At 42.3% G+C, this 14,208-nt stretch overlaps 1 protein-coding gene across 1 annotated transcript in view; it reads right to left on the bottom strand.

Moving 5' to 3' along the window:
* The window catches only part of CEP57L1 (centrosomal protein 57 like 1), a 121,484-nt gene that overhangs the window by 46,758 nt on the left and 60,518 nt on the right, over positions 1-14,208 (bottom strand). The window contains exons 8-14 of the mRNA XM_074948210.1: positions 11,067-11,224; positions 10,118-10,270; positions 9,716-9,817; positions 4,130-4,291; positions 1,402-1,511; positions 1,022-1,157; positions 713-916 (exon numbers count right to left, since the gene is read on the bottom strand). Coding sequence (XP_074804311.1) covers positions 713-916; positions 1,022-1,157; positions 1,402-1,511; positions 4,130-4,291; positions 9,716-9,817; positions 10,118-10,270; positions 11,067-11,224 — 1,025 coding nt within the window. The remainder of the gene's footprint in view (positions 1-712; positions 917-1,021; positions 1,158-1,401; positions 1,512-4,129; positions 4,292-9,715; positions 9,818-10,117; positions 10,271-11,066; positions 11,225-14,208) is intronic.

The raw sequence follows: 14,208 nt of genomic DNA, 5'->3' as shown, positions 1-14,208 counted from the left end.
AGAGAATGCAGTATATACTCAGTATGTCCAGGGAACACACAATGGTATGCTATGGTACTGCACATCAATTTGGTATGGCTACATTGCAGTAGTAAAGCCAGCAGCAAGTTTTGAAGCTCATCCTGAACAGGTTTCATAGTACAAACACATTGTTATAGATAAATAATATTATAATAGTGTTCTGTGCATTCCACATATTTTACACAGGGAAAAAAATTTACATGTCAAAATGCTTTAAAATCTTATTGAAATTATTTTTTTATATACCTTCACCTGTAAAGCCAAGTGCCATAGTTACAACATTCCACCTACACAGACCTCAGAGGAAGATTTAAAAAAAAAAAAAAAAAACCTGTAACTAATACTTCTAGAGGTTTCTAAAATGTTACTTAAAACACCTTTTTCCATACACTGTATTAAGGTCTACTATCTCAGGGTCCCCAGGCTAGAACCAAATGCCTTACCAACTGCATATACCTCCCAGTTTTAGGCCATGATAGATCACAAGACAACAGGCCTTAAAGTTGTCAGGTAAAGAATCAGAGGAGGAGGATAAATGCTATTCAGATAAGATAAATTGCTGAGCTATCACAACAAAGTTTGCAATGGAGAGAGAAAAAGACTAAAAAAACCCCAAAGAGGAACATATTACATATTCCTATTTCAATCTACGTTTTGGATGACCTTTTTATAGAGTTATTGAATGGATCACCTTGAAGTCAGCTGGTGTATAATGGACATAGTGGCGAGAACCAAGACCACCAGAAACACCAATGCCTCCTTTGATAGCATTTACCCAACAAGTATCTTCAGCACTGGGGACTAGATTACCAGCATGCAGGGTGAGACCTGAGGTGCTGATTGTTAAAGTTCTCTCAACAGATCTGAAGTAGTTCAGGATTCCCAGGCAGACCCGCTGAAACAAAGGAGATACATAAACATACATTACTGTAGCTTAGTTAGGATTACACGGACTTTATGCCCTTGAAAAATTAACTCTGACATGGGCTTTTGTTTTTACCTGGAGGTCTCTGATTCTCAGGTGACGTAAGTAAAGGACGGACAAGTAGGCTCCTTTCCTCATGATAAGGTCCTTATTGTTGGCCTCTGTGCCCTCATCTAATCCCAGCAGCTGCAAGGTGGTTACATAACTATACCTTTTTCCAGACAGAAGAAAATTAAGTCATTGTTCCTCAAATTGATTTCTAAAACCCATCTAAATTAAAGAGCCCTTTCATGTCCTGTCTAGAAGTGAACTACTGCCTATTGAATTAACTGCCATGGAAACCTGCAGCATAGCACAACACAATACAGAAGAGAGGACTAATGTTTCTGGCAGAGTTTGAAGATGGGACAAGTGTAAGCATTTATTTTTCTTTACCAAGAAGAATATAGTTTTACCCTCTTTCTTTCTTCTTCCTGGAAGATCCTGGATTCTTGCTGAGACTGATAGTTTCCATACCCTTCTCATTCATAGTCACAGCAGGATTATTATCCTCTGTGTTTTGATCCTGTTTAAAAAAAAAAACGGTTTTGAGAAGATGCTTACAGTTCTTGTTGTCAGCATTATACAAAGGCCTTATCATAAAAACCAGGGTCCAGGGGTGGACCTGCAGAGAGCTCATTGCCGGACTGGGGACTAGCATGAGCTACAGCAAGGGAAAAATAAGCATGGACACAGAAGAAGATTGGAAGCAAGTAAATCCCTCAATTAAAAGGGTGACTGGAAACAATTTTAACTGATTTTTAGTAAATTTCAATTATTTGTATCTGAATTTCAAAAGGCCTAAAATCACAGATTTCCCATTCAAATAAAGAAGGGAGCCAACATTAGAATAAGCCTTAATTTATATTTAAATGAGGAATAACAAGGAGTCCGGTGGCACCTTAAAGACTAACAGATTTATTTGGGCATAAGCTTTCGTGGGTAAAAAAACACTTCTTCAGATGCATGGAGTGAAAATTACAGATGCAGGCATTATATACTGACACATGAAGAGAAGGGAGTTACCTCACAAGTGGAGAACCAGTGCTGACAGGGCAAATTCGATCAGGGTGGATGTAGTCCACTCCCAATAATTGAGGAGGAGGTATCAATTCCAGGAGAGGCAAAGCTGCTTTTGTAATGAGCCAGCCACTCCCAGTCCCTATTCAAGCTCACATTAGGGACTGGGAGTGGCTGGCTCATTACAAAAGCAGCTTTGCCTCTCCTGGAATTGACACCTCCTCCTCAATTATTGGGAGTGGACTACATCCACCCTGATCGAATTGGCCCTGTCAGCACTGGTTCTCCACTTGTGAGGTAACCGGGGTGAAAGTGAGCCAGTACGGGCCGGTACTGCGTACCGGTAAGAACCCGCACCGGCCCATACCCAGCCCACATTAAAGTGTTGCCGCGGCAGCGTTTTAATGTCCCTTCCCCTTTTGCCTCCCCTGTCGGCGGCGTCTGGTGGTAGGGTCCGTACCGGCAGGGCCGCCAACAGGGGAGGCAAAAGGGGCAGGGACATTAAAGCGCTGCCGCAGCAGCGCTTTAAGGATGGTCCTTTGCTGCCGCAGTGCTTTAATGTTGCTGCGCCCTCCCGTCGGTGGGGGGCACAGCAACATTAAAGTGCTGCCGCGGCAAAGGACCCTGCAGCGCTTTAATGTTCCTGCCCCTTTTGGCCCCCCTGACCGCCGACGGGCGCAGGGGGGCAAAGGGAGGAGCTGCCCTGGGGCCGGCGATTTAAAAGGGCCCGGGGCTCCGGACGCCGCTGCCGCTACAGCAGCAGCGGCGAGCGGAGCCCCGGGCCCCTTAAATCAACACGGGAGCCCTGGGCGGTGCGGGCCAGCCGAACTGGAAGGTGCTGACCCCCCAGCCCCGCCCCTTCCATCCGAGGCCCCGCCCCTTCTGGGGGCCGGAGCTGCCCGTACCGGTAAGTGGCCTCAGTTACTTTCACCTCTGGAGGTAACTCCCTTCTCTTCATGTGTCATTATATAATGCCTGCATCTGTAATTTTCACTCCATGCATCTGAAGAAGTGGGGTTTTTACCCACGAAAGCTTATGCCCAAATAAATCTGTTAGTCTTTAAGGTGCCACCGGACTCCTTGTTGTTTTTGTGGATACAGACTAACACGGCTACCCCCTGATACTTAACGAGGAATCTAATTCTCTCTCATGTGAACCTCCTCTGAACCTACATGCAGGCATACAAATGAAGGATCAAACCCAGACTCCTAAGGAGACTATCATAATAGTAATTGGAACTGTATCAGTCCCCCACCCCACCCCAATTCAGGGCTGTAGATAATATCTTTGAAATACTTTGTAGTGATGTCTGTTTTTCTAGGCCCCTTCCACAATAAACTTTAAAAAAAATGTAAAAATTATTCAGGAAAGTAGCTAGTACTGCCCAGCCATCACCACCCCCATCAAGGCCTGATTCCAATCTTGCTTTCTCTGGTGTCATCAGGAGTTACTCCCCTGAAGTCAATGGAGTTACACTGGTGTTAAAACTGGCATTTATTTCTTAAACCACCCACCCACGCACCCAGTGCTAGTTAGCATCAGAAATCTGTATTCTTTAGAAGACAACAGGACAGTGAAGAGATTATAATGAGGAATCCTTGTGGCACCTTCGAGACTAACACATTTATTTGGGCATAAGCTTTCGTGGACTGAAACCCACTTCATCAGATGCATGGAGTGAAAAATACAGTAGGCAGGCATATATGTTACAGCACATGAAAAGATGGGAGTTGCCTTACCAAAGTGGGGGATAAAGGCTACTGAGGCCAATTCAATCAAGGTGGAAGTGGCCTATTCCCAACAGCTGACAAGAGGGGGTGAATATCAACAAAGGGAAAATTACTTTTTGTAGTGACCCAGCCACTCCCAGCCATCATTTTCCAGAATCATTCAGTGCTGTATGAACAATCATATATAAACCCACCCCACAATCCTATGAGAAACAACATCCTAGGAGGGAGACCGAGTTTTGGAAGATAGGGAACTTCATGGTCTCCCTACAGAAGCTTTCAATGTAGAGGCTCTTCATCATCACTGATTAAATGAAGGTTTTCTCAAAAAGGAGTTACTAGTCCATACTCATAGTTACACAAGTTTCACCTGATCTTCCCCTTCAAAAATACCTGCTGGAGTTCTGAGTTGCTATAAATTCTCTCCCAGATTCGATCATAGTTATGCTGTCTTGAGCGGTGAGAAGTCACAAAACTTGATCGCACTGGACTTGGCTCTAGCACTTCTGTAGCATGCTCCTGGAGAACGTCAATCACTTGCTCCATGTCAGAAACCTTATTACAATCACATCAAATATCCAAGAGTTAAGATTCACAAGGCAAAGCTAAAAGCAAGGCAATCTTTTTTTGAGGAGTTGGGATGAGTTCTAGGGAATTTAGCAAGGCAGCATAGCACCTCCATCCAATCCATTATATACCTGCAAATGATTGCTGCTCCTCTGCCCAAGTAAATTGTCTGTTTCCCTCCCTCCCACCTCCCCAAAAGGCTGAAGATGTCAGATGAGACCTCCCCATAGCAGAAGACTACAAGAGAGCCACCTGATTTGGGAGAGAGAGATACTTCATTTCCTCATGGAGGTGGATTGGTAGAGGGAGAAGAGGACAGCCTCTTCCCCTCAGTGCCACCTCCCCTCCAACTTCCTATGCCACCTCTTTATTCCCTTTATTGACCCCCCTCGGTGTGACATACTATACCTTGGGGGAGTGTCTTGTAACCCCCATATTCCTCATCTATATATAATTGTGATATTGCATATAAAGCATGCCCTGTGAGGTATCAGGGAAAAGGTTGTCATCAGCTGAGACTTACTGTTCTAGCAAAATATGTATATCTTTAGTGCATATGAAGTTATGAGAATTGTGTTATATGGTTGTCACTAAAACATGCTGTAAGCTGGGGAATCAGTCAGATGATAGCTCCCCAGAGACAACAGCAAGGAAAGTAACCAACGCCCGGGGGAGGTGTCAAACAACCATCAACCGCCATTGTCCAGCAAGGGAGTTACAATTCAATGACTGACCTGCATGAGGCCACACCAGGGGAATTGCTCAGCCTTGCCTGGGGACTCAGCAATGCCCACCAGACATGCCTGGACATTGTGTTCTCCAAGCACATGGGACTGAGGGTATAAAGCAGAACATAGGGGGCACACACTTGGCCTTTTCTCCTGCCCCCACCTATGCTGCAAGCAATAAGAACATGGAGAAGACTTAAGACTCCAACAGAGGAGAATGGCCCAGGTTTCAAGGGTGAAATCTGTGTACTATGAACTGCAACATCCAGTGGGGTGAGAAAAACTGCTTAAATCTAGATGTTGCCCAGTCTAATAGGGTTGAGAGTGTAGACTGCATGCTTATATTTTATTTTATTTTGGTAACTAACTGACTTTTTGCCTATCACTTATAATCACTTAAAAATATCTATCTTTTGTAGTTAATACATTTGTTTAACTGTTTATCTTTACCAGTGAGTTTGTATAAAGTGTGTGGCAAAACTGCTCATGTTTGCAAAGGCTGGTGTATGTCCACTTTCCATTGATGAAGTGGTGAACCAATTAATAAATTTGTACTGCCCATCTTGAGCAAGACAGTATATTCCTGAGGTACAGTGCTGGGAGGGACGTGGCTGGTGCCTTTTTCTGTGAGATTCATGAGTGGCTCTGAGTGCATTCATGCAATCTAGCTGGGTGTGGGGCTCCACATGCGGCTGTGCTGAGTGATAACAGCACCTGGAGGGGCTTGCTGCTTGTCACTGGCAAGGCATTGTGAGCAAGGCATTGTGAGAGACAGCTCAGGCTGGAGAGAGTTAAGGGGGTACAGCAGTCCCATGCTCTACCTGGGGATCCCATCACACTAGGTATTTCAGGCCCTGCCCTATCCCAAACTTGAACATTATTTCTGTAATTCCTCTTCTACCCACCAAAAAACAGTAATGCCATTTCTCCTCAGCAAGGCTTTTTTTTTTTTAAGTTTTGAGAAAAAGGCATTATTGAAAAATAAGATCCCCAAAAAGGATTAGGAGATTTTTCACAGTGTCAATGACAAGACACTGTTTTTAGTCATCACTTCAAAACTCCTTTTTGGATTTATTTATTTTACCCAAACTTGCTGGAAAATTTCTACTCTGAGATACAAGATTTGGCATGTGTAATTTCAGGTGGATTTGTTTCTTTGGGGAATTTTTGGTGGGAGGAGAGGGGTTTGAAAATTGGGCCTACAATGAGACGTCCGTTTCAGTCTTAGATATGGAGCAGCTACAGTCAGTGCATCATATACATCTTTTCTTCTATATCACATCTTTCCATTCCTTAAAGGGATCCATCAGAGTGAAATCTGGTCTTTTTAAAAAGTTTAAAAGTAGTGTTAAGTACAACACTTGCCCCCAACTCACTGTCCATTTTGTGGCATTATAGTCATTTAATTAATAAATAAATACTAATAAAACCACCACCCCTATCACCTACCTCGCTATTACAGAGTGAGGTTCATCAGTAGATATTGAAGTGCTTTATAAAGAAGGTCAGTATCATTATCCCCATTTTACAGATGGGGAAACTGAGGCCCACAGAGAAGTTACTTGCCCAAGGTCACCTAGCAGGCTAGTAGCAAAGCCAGGAACAGAATCCCCCAGTCCAATGCTCTATCCAGGAGGCAGCACTGCCCCTCTATCTTCCTATTTATTCATTTTTTTTAAATCTCTCCCCTGTCATGGTGTGAAAAGACTCACACAAAATAGGAAACTGACCAACTCTGCTCAGAGGCAGGGAAGCTGAATATACACCAAGTGCTGCCAAAAAGCATATATTAAACAAACTAAAAAAAAAACAACCTCTCTCTATTCTTGTCAGTAATTTTATGTGTTACAAGAAATGCTAGTAAATAAAAAAGGAGAGAGATAAATAAGTACTATTTTTAAGTTGACGGTGTCTCTGTAATAATCACTGTTAAGACTGTTGCAGCTCTCATAGGAAGGGTTTCTGTTAATGTAGTGTTATACATTTAGGAGCAAACATAAGGCTATGGGGTCTAGGATTTTTACAATAAATATTCTGCATAATTCTTTTGAATTAAGGTGCTGGAGGTCATGCTTTGGAAATTAAGGCATACTGATCATTAATTCTTGTTAAAAATAAATGAACAAAATATAGGCACGGGGCCTGAATCAAAAAGAAGCTTTAACAGAGACAAATTAAAAATCAAGTTCCACTCAAAAGCACCATTTCTCATTCATTTCCCACATAAACCACAATTTTCTGTCATGCACATTATTTATTGAGTGTTATCAATGAGTTCCACCCTTTGCCGGTCTCTTGTTCATACTACCCTAAAATACAGCAAAAGACTTTAAAAAAAATTGGAAGGTTTTACCTTTACTATCAAGTACCTTTTGTATTCCTATATTTTCCCCCTAGATTTATTTTAAACATTGGTAGAGACTGGGACCAAAAAAACAAATAATAATAATAATGCCACCTCACCTATTTGGTAGTCATCAAAACCTGCTTACCAACTGCAGTTTTGGTCAGGCTATAAGGGATCTCTGGAGGTCATCTAGTGCAGTGGTTCTCAAAGCCAGTCCGCCGCTTGTTCAGGGAAAGCCCCTGGCGGGCCAGACAGGTTTGTTTATCTGCCACGTCTGCAGGTTCAGCCGATCGGGGCTCCCACTGGCCGTGGTTCGCTGGTCCAGGGCAATGGGGGTTGTGGGAAGGGCGGCCAGCAAGTCCCTTGGCCTGCGCCACTTCCCGCACCCCCCATTGGCCTGGAGCAGCGAACCGCGGCCAGTGGGAGCCGCGATCGGCCGAACCTGCGGACACGGCAGGTAAACAAACTGGTCCGGCCCGCCAGGGGCTTTCCCTGAACAAGCGGTGGACCGGCTTTGAGAACCACTGATCTAGTGAATCCGCCCATGCTGAGGCAGGATTAAGTACACCCTGATACAGGTATGTCTAACCAGTTCTTAAAAACCTCCAGAGATGGGAATTCCCCAGCCTCCCTAGGTAACTTATTGCAGTGCCTACCTATCCTTAGAGTTAGAATGATTTTCCTAATATCCAATCTAAATCTCCCTTGCTGCAAACTAAGCCAATTACATCTTGTCCTACTCTCAGTGGACAGAGAACAACTGATCACTGGCCTCTTTATATCAACTTTTTACATATTTGAAAGTTTAGGTCTGCCCTCAGCCTTATCTTCTCTAAACTATTGGTTTTCAACCTTTTTGACTTGTGGACTCCTAAAAATGTCAAATGGAGGTGCAGATACCCTTGGAAATCTTAGGTATTGTCTGCAGACCCCCAGGGGTCCATGGACCACAGATTGAAAACCACTGCTCTGGACTGAACATGCCCTGTTCTTTCACCCTTTCCTCATAGGTCAGGTTTTCTAAAACACCTTATTTCTGTTGCTGTCCTCTGAACTCACTCCAGTTTGTTCACATCCTTCTGAAAGTATGGTGCCCAAAATGGGACACTGACCTCCACCTGAGGCCTCACCAGTGTTGAGTAGAGCAGGACAATTACCTCCCAGGTCTTACACATGAGATTCTTGTTAATATGTCCCAGAAAGACATTTGCTTTTATTTGCAATGGCATCACATTGTTGGCGCTCATTCAATTTGTGATCCACTGGAACCCCCAGATCCTTTCCTGCAGTACTGCTGCCTACCCAGTTATTCCCCATTTTGTAGCTCTGCATTTGATTTTTCCTTCCTAAGTGGGGTACGTTACACTTATCTTTATTGAAATTCATTTTTAATGAACTAGAATCATTTATTCCGTTGCTCCACTCCATAGAAGAGAGAATAATCTTCCCTATTCTCCTCCAGCTGGCAATCCCCGCCCCCCTCACCTTTCATCTCCCCAAAACTATCAATGACATGCCAGATTTCCATATTGTCCAAGACTTACTGCAACAATCAGTGAAATGTTACTCTATAAACTCATTAGAAACTAGTGTGGCTATGGAATATCCATATCCAATCTCCAAGCCTATAAGCAACTATACTACAGGATGTTACAGCACAGCACTACAGCAGTGCCTTAATAATATGGTGATACTACAGTAAAGTCTCTCAAGAGGCTTCTGAAACAAGAGTCATGCAAGATTAATGCACATGTACTGTATGAGTTTCTGGTTCACATAATATTTCTTTTCCATTTCCAAGATTACACTGGAAGCTGAACTGCTAAATGCTGTGAGAGATGCTATTCTCGTGGTATTTCAGGCCCTACCAGGATAATAAGTGCCAACAATTTCACTAAAGTGCCTGCTCTTGTGAGATTTCTAGATAAATTCTTCAGGCTTAATTCAGATCTAGTTTACAACAGTGTATGATAGGAGTAATGCCATTGACATCAACTGTAAAACTGCTGTATGCAAGATCAGAATCAGGCCCAAGAGATGTAAATACCTGGAGTTTAACCTGAACTATGCTCTGGAAATTTTGAATGCTTAGTCAAGTAACCAACCTGCATTCTGAATCTTTTGAAATTTTCCTAACCTTAATATTCACTGAAAACAGAAGAAAAAAAATCTGCATCAATTCAGTACTGGATCTTCAGTTTGTCTGAACTCTACAGTCTGAAATGTAAGCCTGACACAAGCTTTTTGCACAGGCAAGCTGTTTCTCCAGGGATTTAAAGTTTCCCAAGAGCACTTAGTAAACAAAAAGAATATATTTAAAATATCCTATTTACTTACCTCTAAAAACTTTGATTGAAGATGCAATAGTTCATCTACTTTTTTCCATTGCTTCAGTTTTGTCAAAAGCTTTTGCTGCCAGGGATCTTGTTTGGGCTTAATCTGGTTGACAGAAAAGCAAGGGAAAAATTTATAAATAGGACTTAAATGTCGTATGTGGATAGAAGGCAATATACAATAAAGTATATGCATTATATTCATTTTCATTCACTTTTTTGCCTGGAGTGAAAAATCAGAAATAGACCCATTGTATATGACGGTAGTTAGACATGGTTCTGGAATTTTTTTTTTAAAAAGTGGTCATTTAAAAAGTAAATGGCTGGAAAGCGTCTTGCCATATTCTGAATTGCAATTACAACAGTTTACCAACAGAGCAAAAAGGGAAAAATCACTTATTTCTACCTTTATAAAAGGAATCCAGTTGGCTCTCTTTTTCAAAACCATGCTAGGTCCTAAAATACTCCAGTTTTCTGACCCAGGCACCCCTGCATCATACACTGGAAAGGTTCTCATTGTCTGCTGTTTGCTGAAGACACTTCGAAATTTCCGGATAACCTGAAAGGCATATGGAGGAGGTTCTCAACAGGTTTCACAAAACAGGGCAAGTTTACAATATTAACCACTGAACAATCAACTACAGTATGTCCTAATCTCTTCCAGTTGGTCATACGAACTCACTGATAGGATCTATACCTGCCTATTGACACACAGTACAGGTATTCTACATTAAGGCCCAATCCTGAAATCATTTCTGCACATGCTTAGTCTCAATGAGGTTCAAAGGGACCACTCATGCTAAATTTTAAGCATGTACCTAAGTGGCTATTTTATTAGGGACAATATACACTTTAGATAGAATTAATATTATGCACCTGCTCTACATCCTGGACATGTAAAGTAGTAAAATAGAGAAAATTGTTCTCAAACTGGTAATTTTTAACCTGCATGGATTTGGTAAAGTAACTCTTAATGACCTGTAAAAGCCAGATTCCTAGTGCTGGTAACTAATGCCTGTAATACATACTAAAACTAAAAGGGAAAAAATTGAGAAATGAGCTTGTGTGAAAGGGCAGGAGGGTGACTGGGTAGAATAAAGCTGTGGAATCCTTCATTTTATTAAGAACAGTAATGTTAAAAACAACAATACTAGGATGTTTTTGGCTATTACTGTAGAATATGTTTATAAGGGAAGCTATACAGGCTTTTTACTGCTCTCTATATAATTGTACTTCCAACCAAGAACACAGAATTCACAACACTATTCCTGCAATGCAATACAACCTACAATTCTTGTGTTCTCCTGCCAAACCTCATGAGCATGCTCATGAACATTTTGTAATGCTTTAGTTACCATGGAAAAAAGCTCCATCTCATTAGCAGAGTTCTTGAGATTTTCCGTATCATAGCAGACACCAAAGTGAGAAAGCAGAAGTTGGAGCTGAGGTTTCAGTTCTTCATTTTCTGTTGTGTGTTGGGGCAGCGTGAATACAGCATCCTTGCCGAGTGGTCCTACAAAAGGCCAGAATCAAACTAACAGCAGTTTGTAGCAGTTACTAGCAATAGCTGAGAAGCAGTGGGTTCTGGAACATGCTGCAGTCCTTTATTGGGGACTATACAGTACTACTGTTTTCTCACTTCTTTTGTATGTACAGATTAAATTAATTAAGATCTGGTGTTTAGTCTGATAGGGAACAACCACTGGATTCTAAATGGATATTTTTATTAAAACCTCCTGTAGGATTCATACAAGGTTTATGCGCTTGGCAACATTCAGGGCACACCCGGAGTGTTGTGCTGGACCTGTGCACACACAGCTCCTTTCAAGGGCATCAACCTTGGAATCTCGCACAGATGACATGTATCATGGGAAGCCTCCCAGGACTGGGCTCAAGGCCCGAGAGCAAGGAATGCAGTAGATAGAAATTGGTAAATAAGAATGTTAAACAAAGCCAGTGTATTTCTTTTATCTGTTGGAGAATGTAATGCGCGGGGAGAGAGAGAGAACAAAGGGGAAGGTGGAAAGCTGACAGGCAGAAGTCGTTAGCAGACCAGCTCGCTTGCTTGCTAAAAGCTCTGTGCTGTCTTGTCATTGAACCGCCACAACCTCCACCATCACCAAAGACAAAATACTAATAGCTATTCTCGATGCACAGGCCTGCAATATAACGTACTGTTGTCGCTGCTGCAGCAGTAGCCACCTGCCAGCACAGAAACAAACTTTACTGCTTGAATTTTAATGACATCATTGTCTGCTTGAAAGCCACGGTGCCAATAGCCTGCCAAATCAAATCTTCACAGTCTACAAGCAACTAAAGTAGATTTCTTTATAATATCTTTATAATAATCGCATGATTATTACCACTGTGAATAATACTGTTGTGATAGTGGTATGAGTTTTTCTTCAACAACATGCTTCCAGAAACAAGACCCGCTCTTCTCATGCCTGTATTATGGATGGGTGAACCAGCTTGAAATAACCCCCCTTCCTCCCAAATAAATCACCCATTTTTAGAATATTTTTGGGGAAGTAGTGAAATGGTTAAGTGTTTTTCCCCCTTATTCCTTTTTCCAGCTGTGTCTGGAACCAGACCTGCCAAAGTCTTTTCAGCCAACCTAATTATCTGTGCTGCCTGCAAATTTTGTTACCTTACTTTTCTCCCCATTTTTCAGACGTATAGTAAGTATATTAAGACTGGCCCTAGCATGGAACTTCAGGATATCCTCTGCCAAACCTTTGCTATGCTGAAAATTAATGACCATTAATTCTTATTTTGTTTGTCTGTAAGCCAGTTTCTAACCCTTGACAATTATTCACTTCTCATCAACAGCTATTTAGTTTCTTTAACAGCAGAAAGTCCAAATAAATATCAACTCCTTTATCCAGTATTTTGCAGACATACTCATTGAATTCTAATTGATATGTTACAATTCACTAAAGTTCAATCAGACTCATGGGGTTTCAGTGGAACTATATATAACCAAATACATTATCTAATTGCTTTGGCAGTAATGGGCCATCTGTGTTCCCGTTCTACACTTCACTTTGTCTTCGCTTTTAATGTTTTGTTTAATCATTTGTTGTTTAATCTATGTGGCTCAGATCTAGATAATAGATGGCTGAAGTCTGCAATGTTAATATAATACCGTACAAACATTAGATAACATGTTATTGAAGTAAACCAAAAATAAGCTAAGCCACCTTTGAGTAGCTTTTTGTTACTATAAGGTCCCATTCCCCTGCAAAGTGAATACCACATGTACTCTAAAACATGCTGCATGGTATAAAATGATGATATTGTGGGGAAGGAAGACAATCAGGGATATTTCCCAGGATAGCCGACAGTGATAAAACTAACAATACTCTAAAAATATTCTCAAAACCACTGGGTGATCCTCTGCCAATTCATTCTCTACTACAAACTCAAGCAATATGCTCTTCCCCTTCTTGCAGAAATGAGGAATAATTTGTACGAAGTCACAGAAGTGGACATGCCACTCTTGTGCCAGATTCACCAGAATTTTCAGGAAATACAGCCACTAGAATCATAGTAGCATCAATATCCCAGCAGATTTCAATGCATTTCCATTCACTCTGTTGGCATCCTAGCACTGTGCTGCTAATGACATTCCAAAATCAGTAACGTGTGTGTGAACCCACTCTGACAGTGGTCACAGAGCAAGTGTTGAGAGACACGGTAACTTATGAGACTCTTATGATCTATGTGTACATGGAAACATGAGGCTTGCAGTGGCTGGTCCTCCAACTTCTTCCCCCTTCTATCAAGCCATCAACCCCTTTCAGGGCAGGTGCTCTGCCATCTTCATTATAGTGGATGGCAGCAGGGGACATTTCATGCAACTGCATTTTATCTCTGCTCCAAATCTCATACCCTCCTCTATGTTAGAGCCCACGGATGCATCCTTTACCCTCCTTTTCCCTTCCTCTCCTCTCTCCACCAGAGCGTTTTTAATCACTCACTTATGAACAAACACCAACTCCAAGCCAGATTGTGCCCTGCTGCTGTACAGGTGCTCCCTCTACAGGTGATAACCTACATTTGCAGTCCATGTGCTTATTAGTGTTAGCCCCTCCAAATGGAGTCTCCCCTCCTTTCCCCAACAAGTCCCCAACAAGCTAGGCTGACTCTGCCCCTTCACACTGCTCAGCCTAGCTTCCTAGCTGCCCCAAAATGTAATAGGTGCCATAGGCTCCCTGAACACCTAGGCGTCACAGCTGGGGCATGGGTGGTCTGACCTAATGATCAGAGCAGGAGTCGGGAGTTAAGCCACATCAGATACCAGGAGGTCAGAGTCCAAGACAGGCCAGATGGCAAACCAAGAGTCAGGTATCAGGAGGCAGGCAGGATCAGGTTACCAGGAGATCAGTAGGAAGTAGCAGGAGCAGGTATTGCAGGAGAAGCAGTCCTAAATAGATTGATTCCAGTTGCAAGGACAACTTTCTGTTCCTGTGCTGGGTTTGTATAGAAGCTGTA

Source organism: Natator depressus, chromosome 3 (genome assembly GCF_965152275.1).
Source record: "Natator depressus isolate rNatDep1 chromosome 3, rNatDep2.hap1, whole genome shotgun sequence".
Lineage (NCBI taxonomy): Eukaryota > Metazoa > Chordata > Testudines > Cheloniidae > Natator > Natator depressus.
This window is presented reverse-complemented; position numbering and strand designations above follow the sequence as displayed.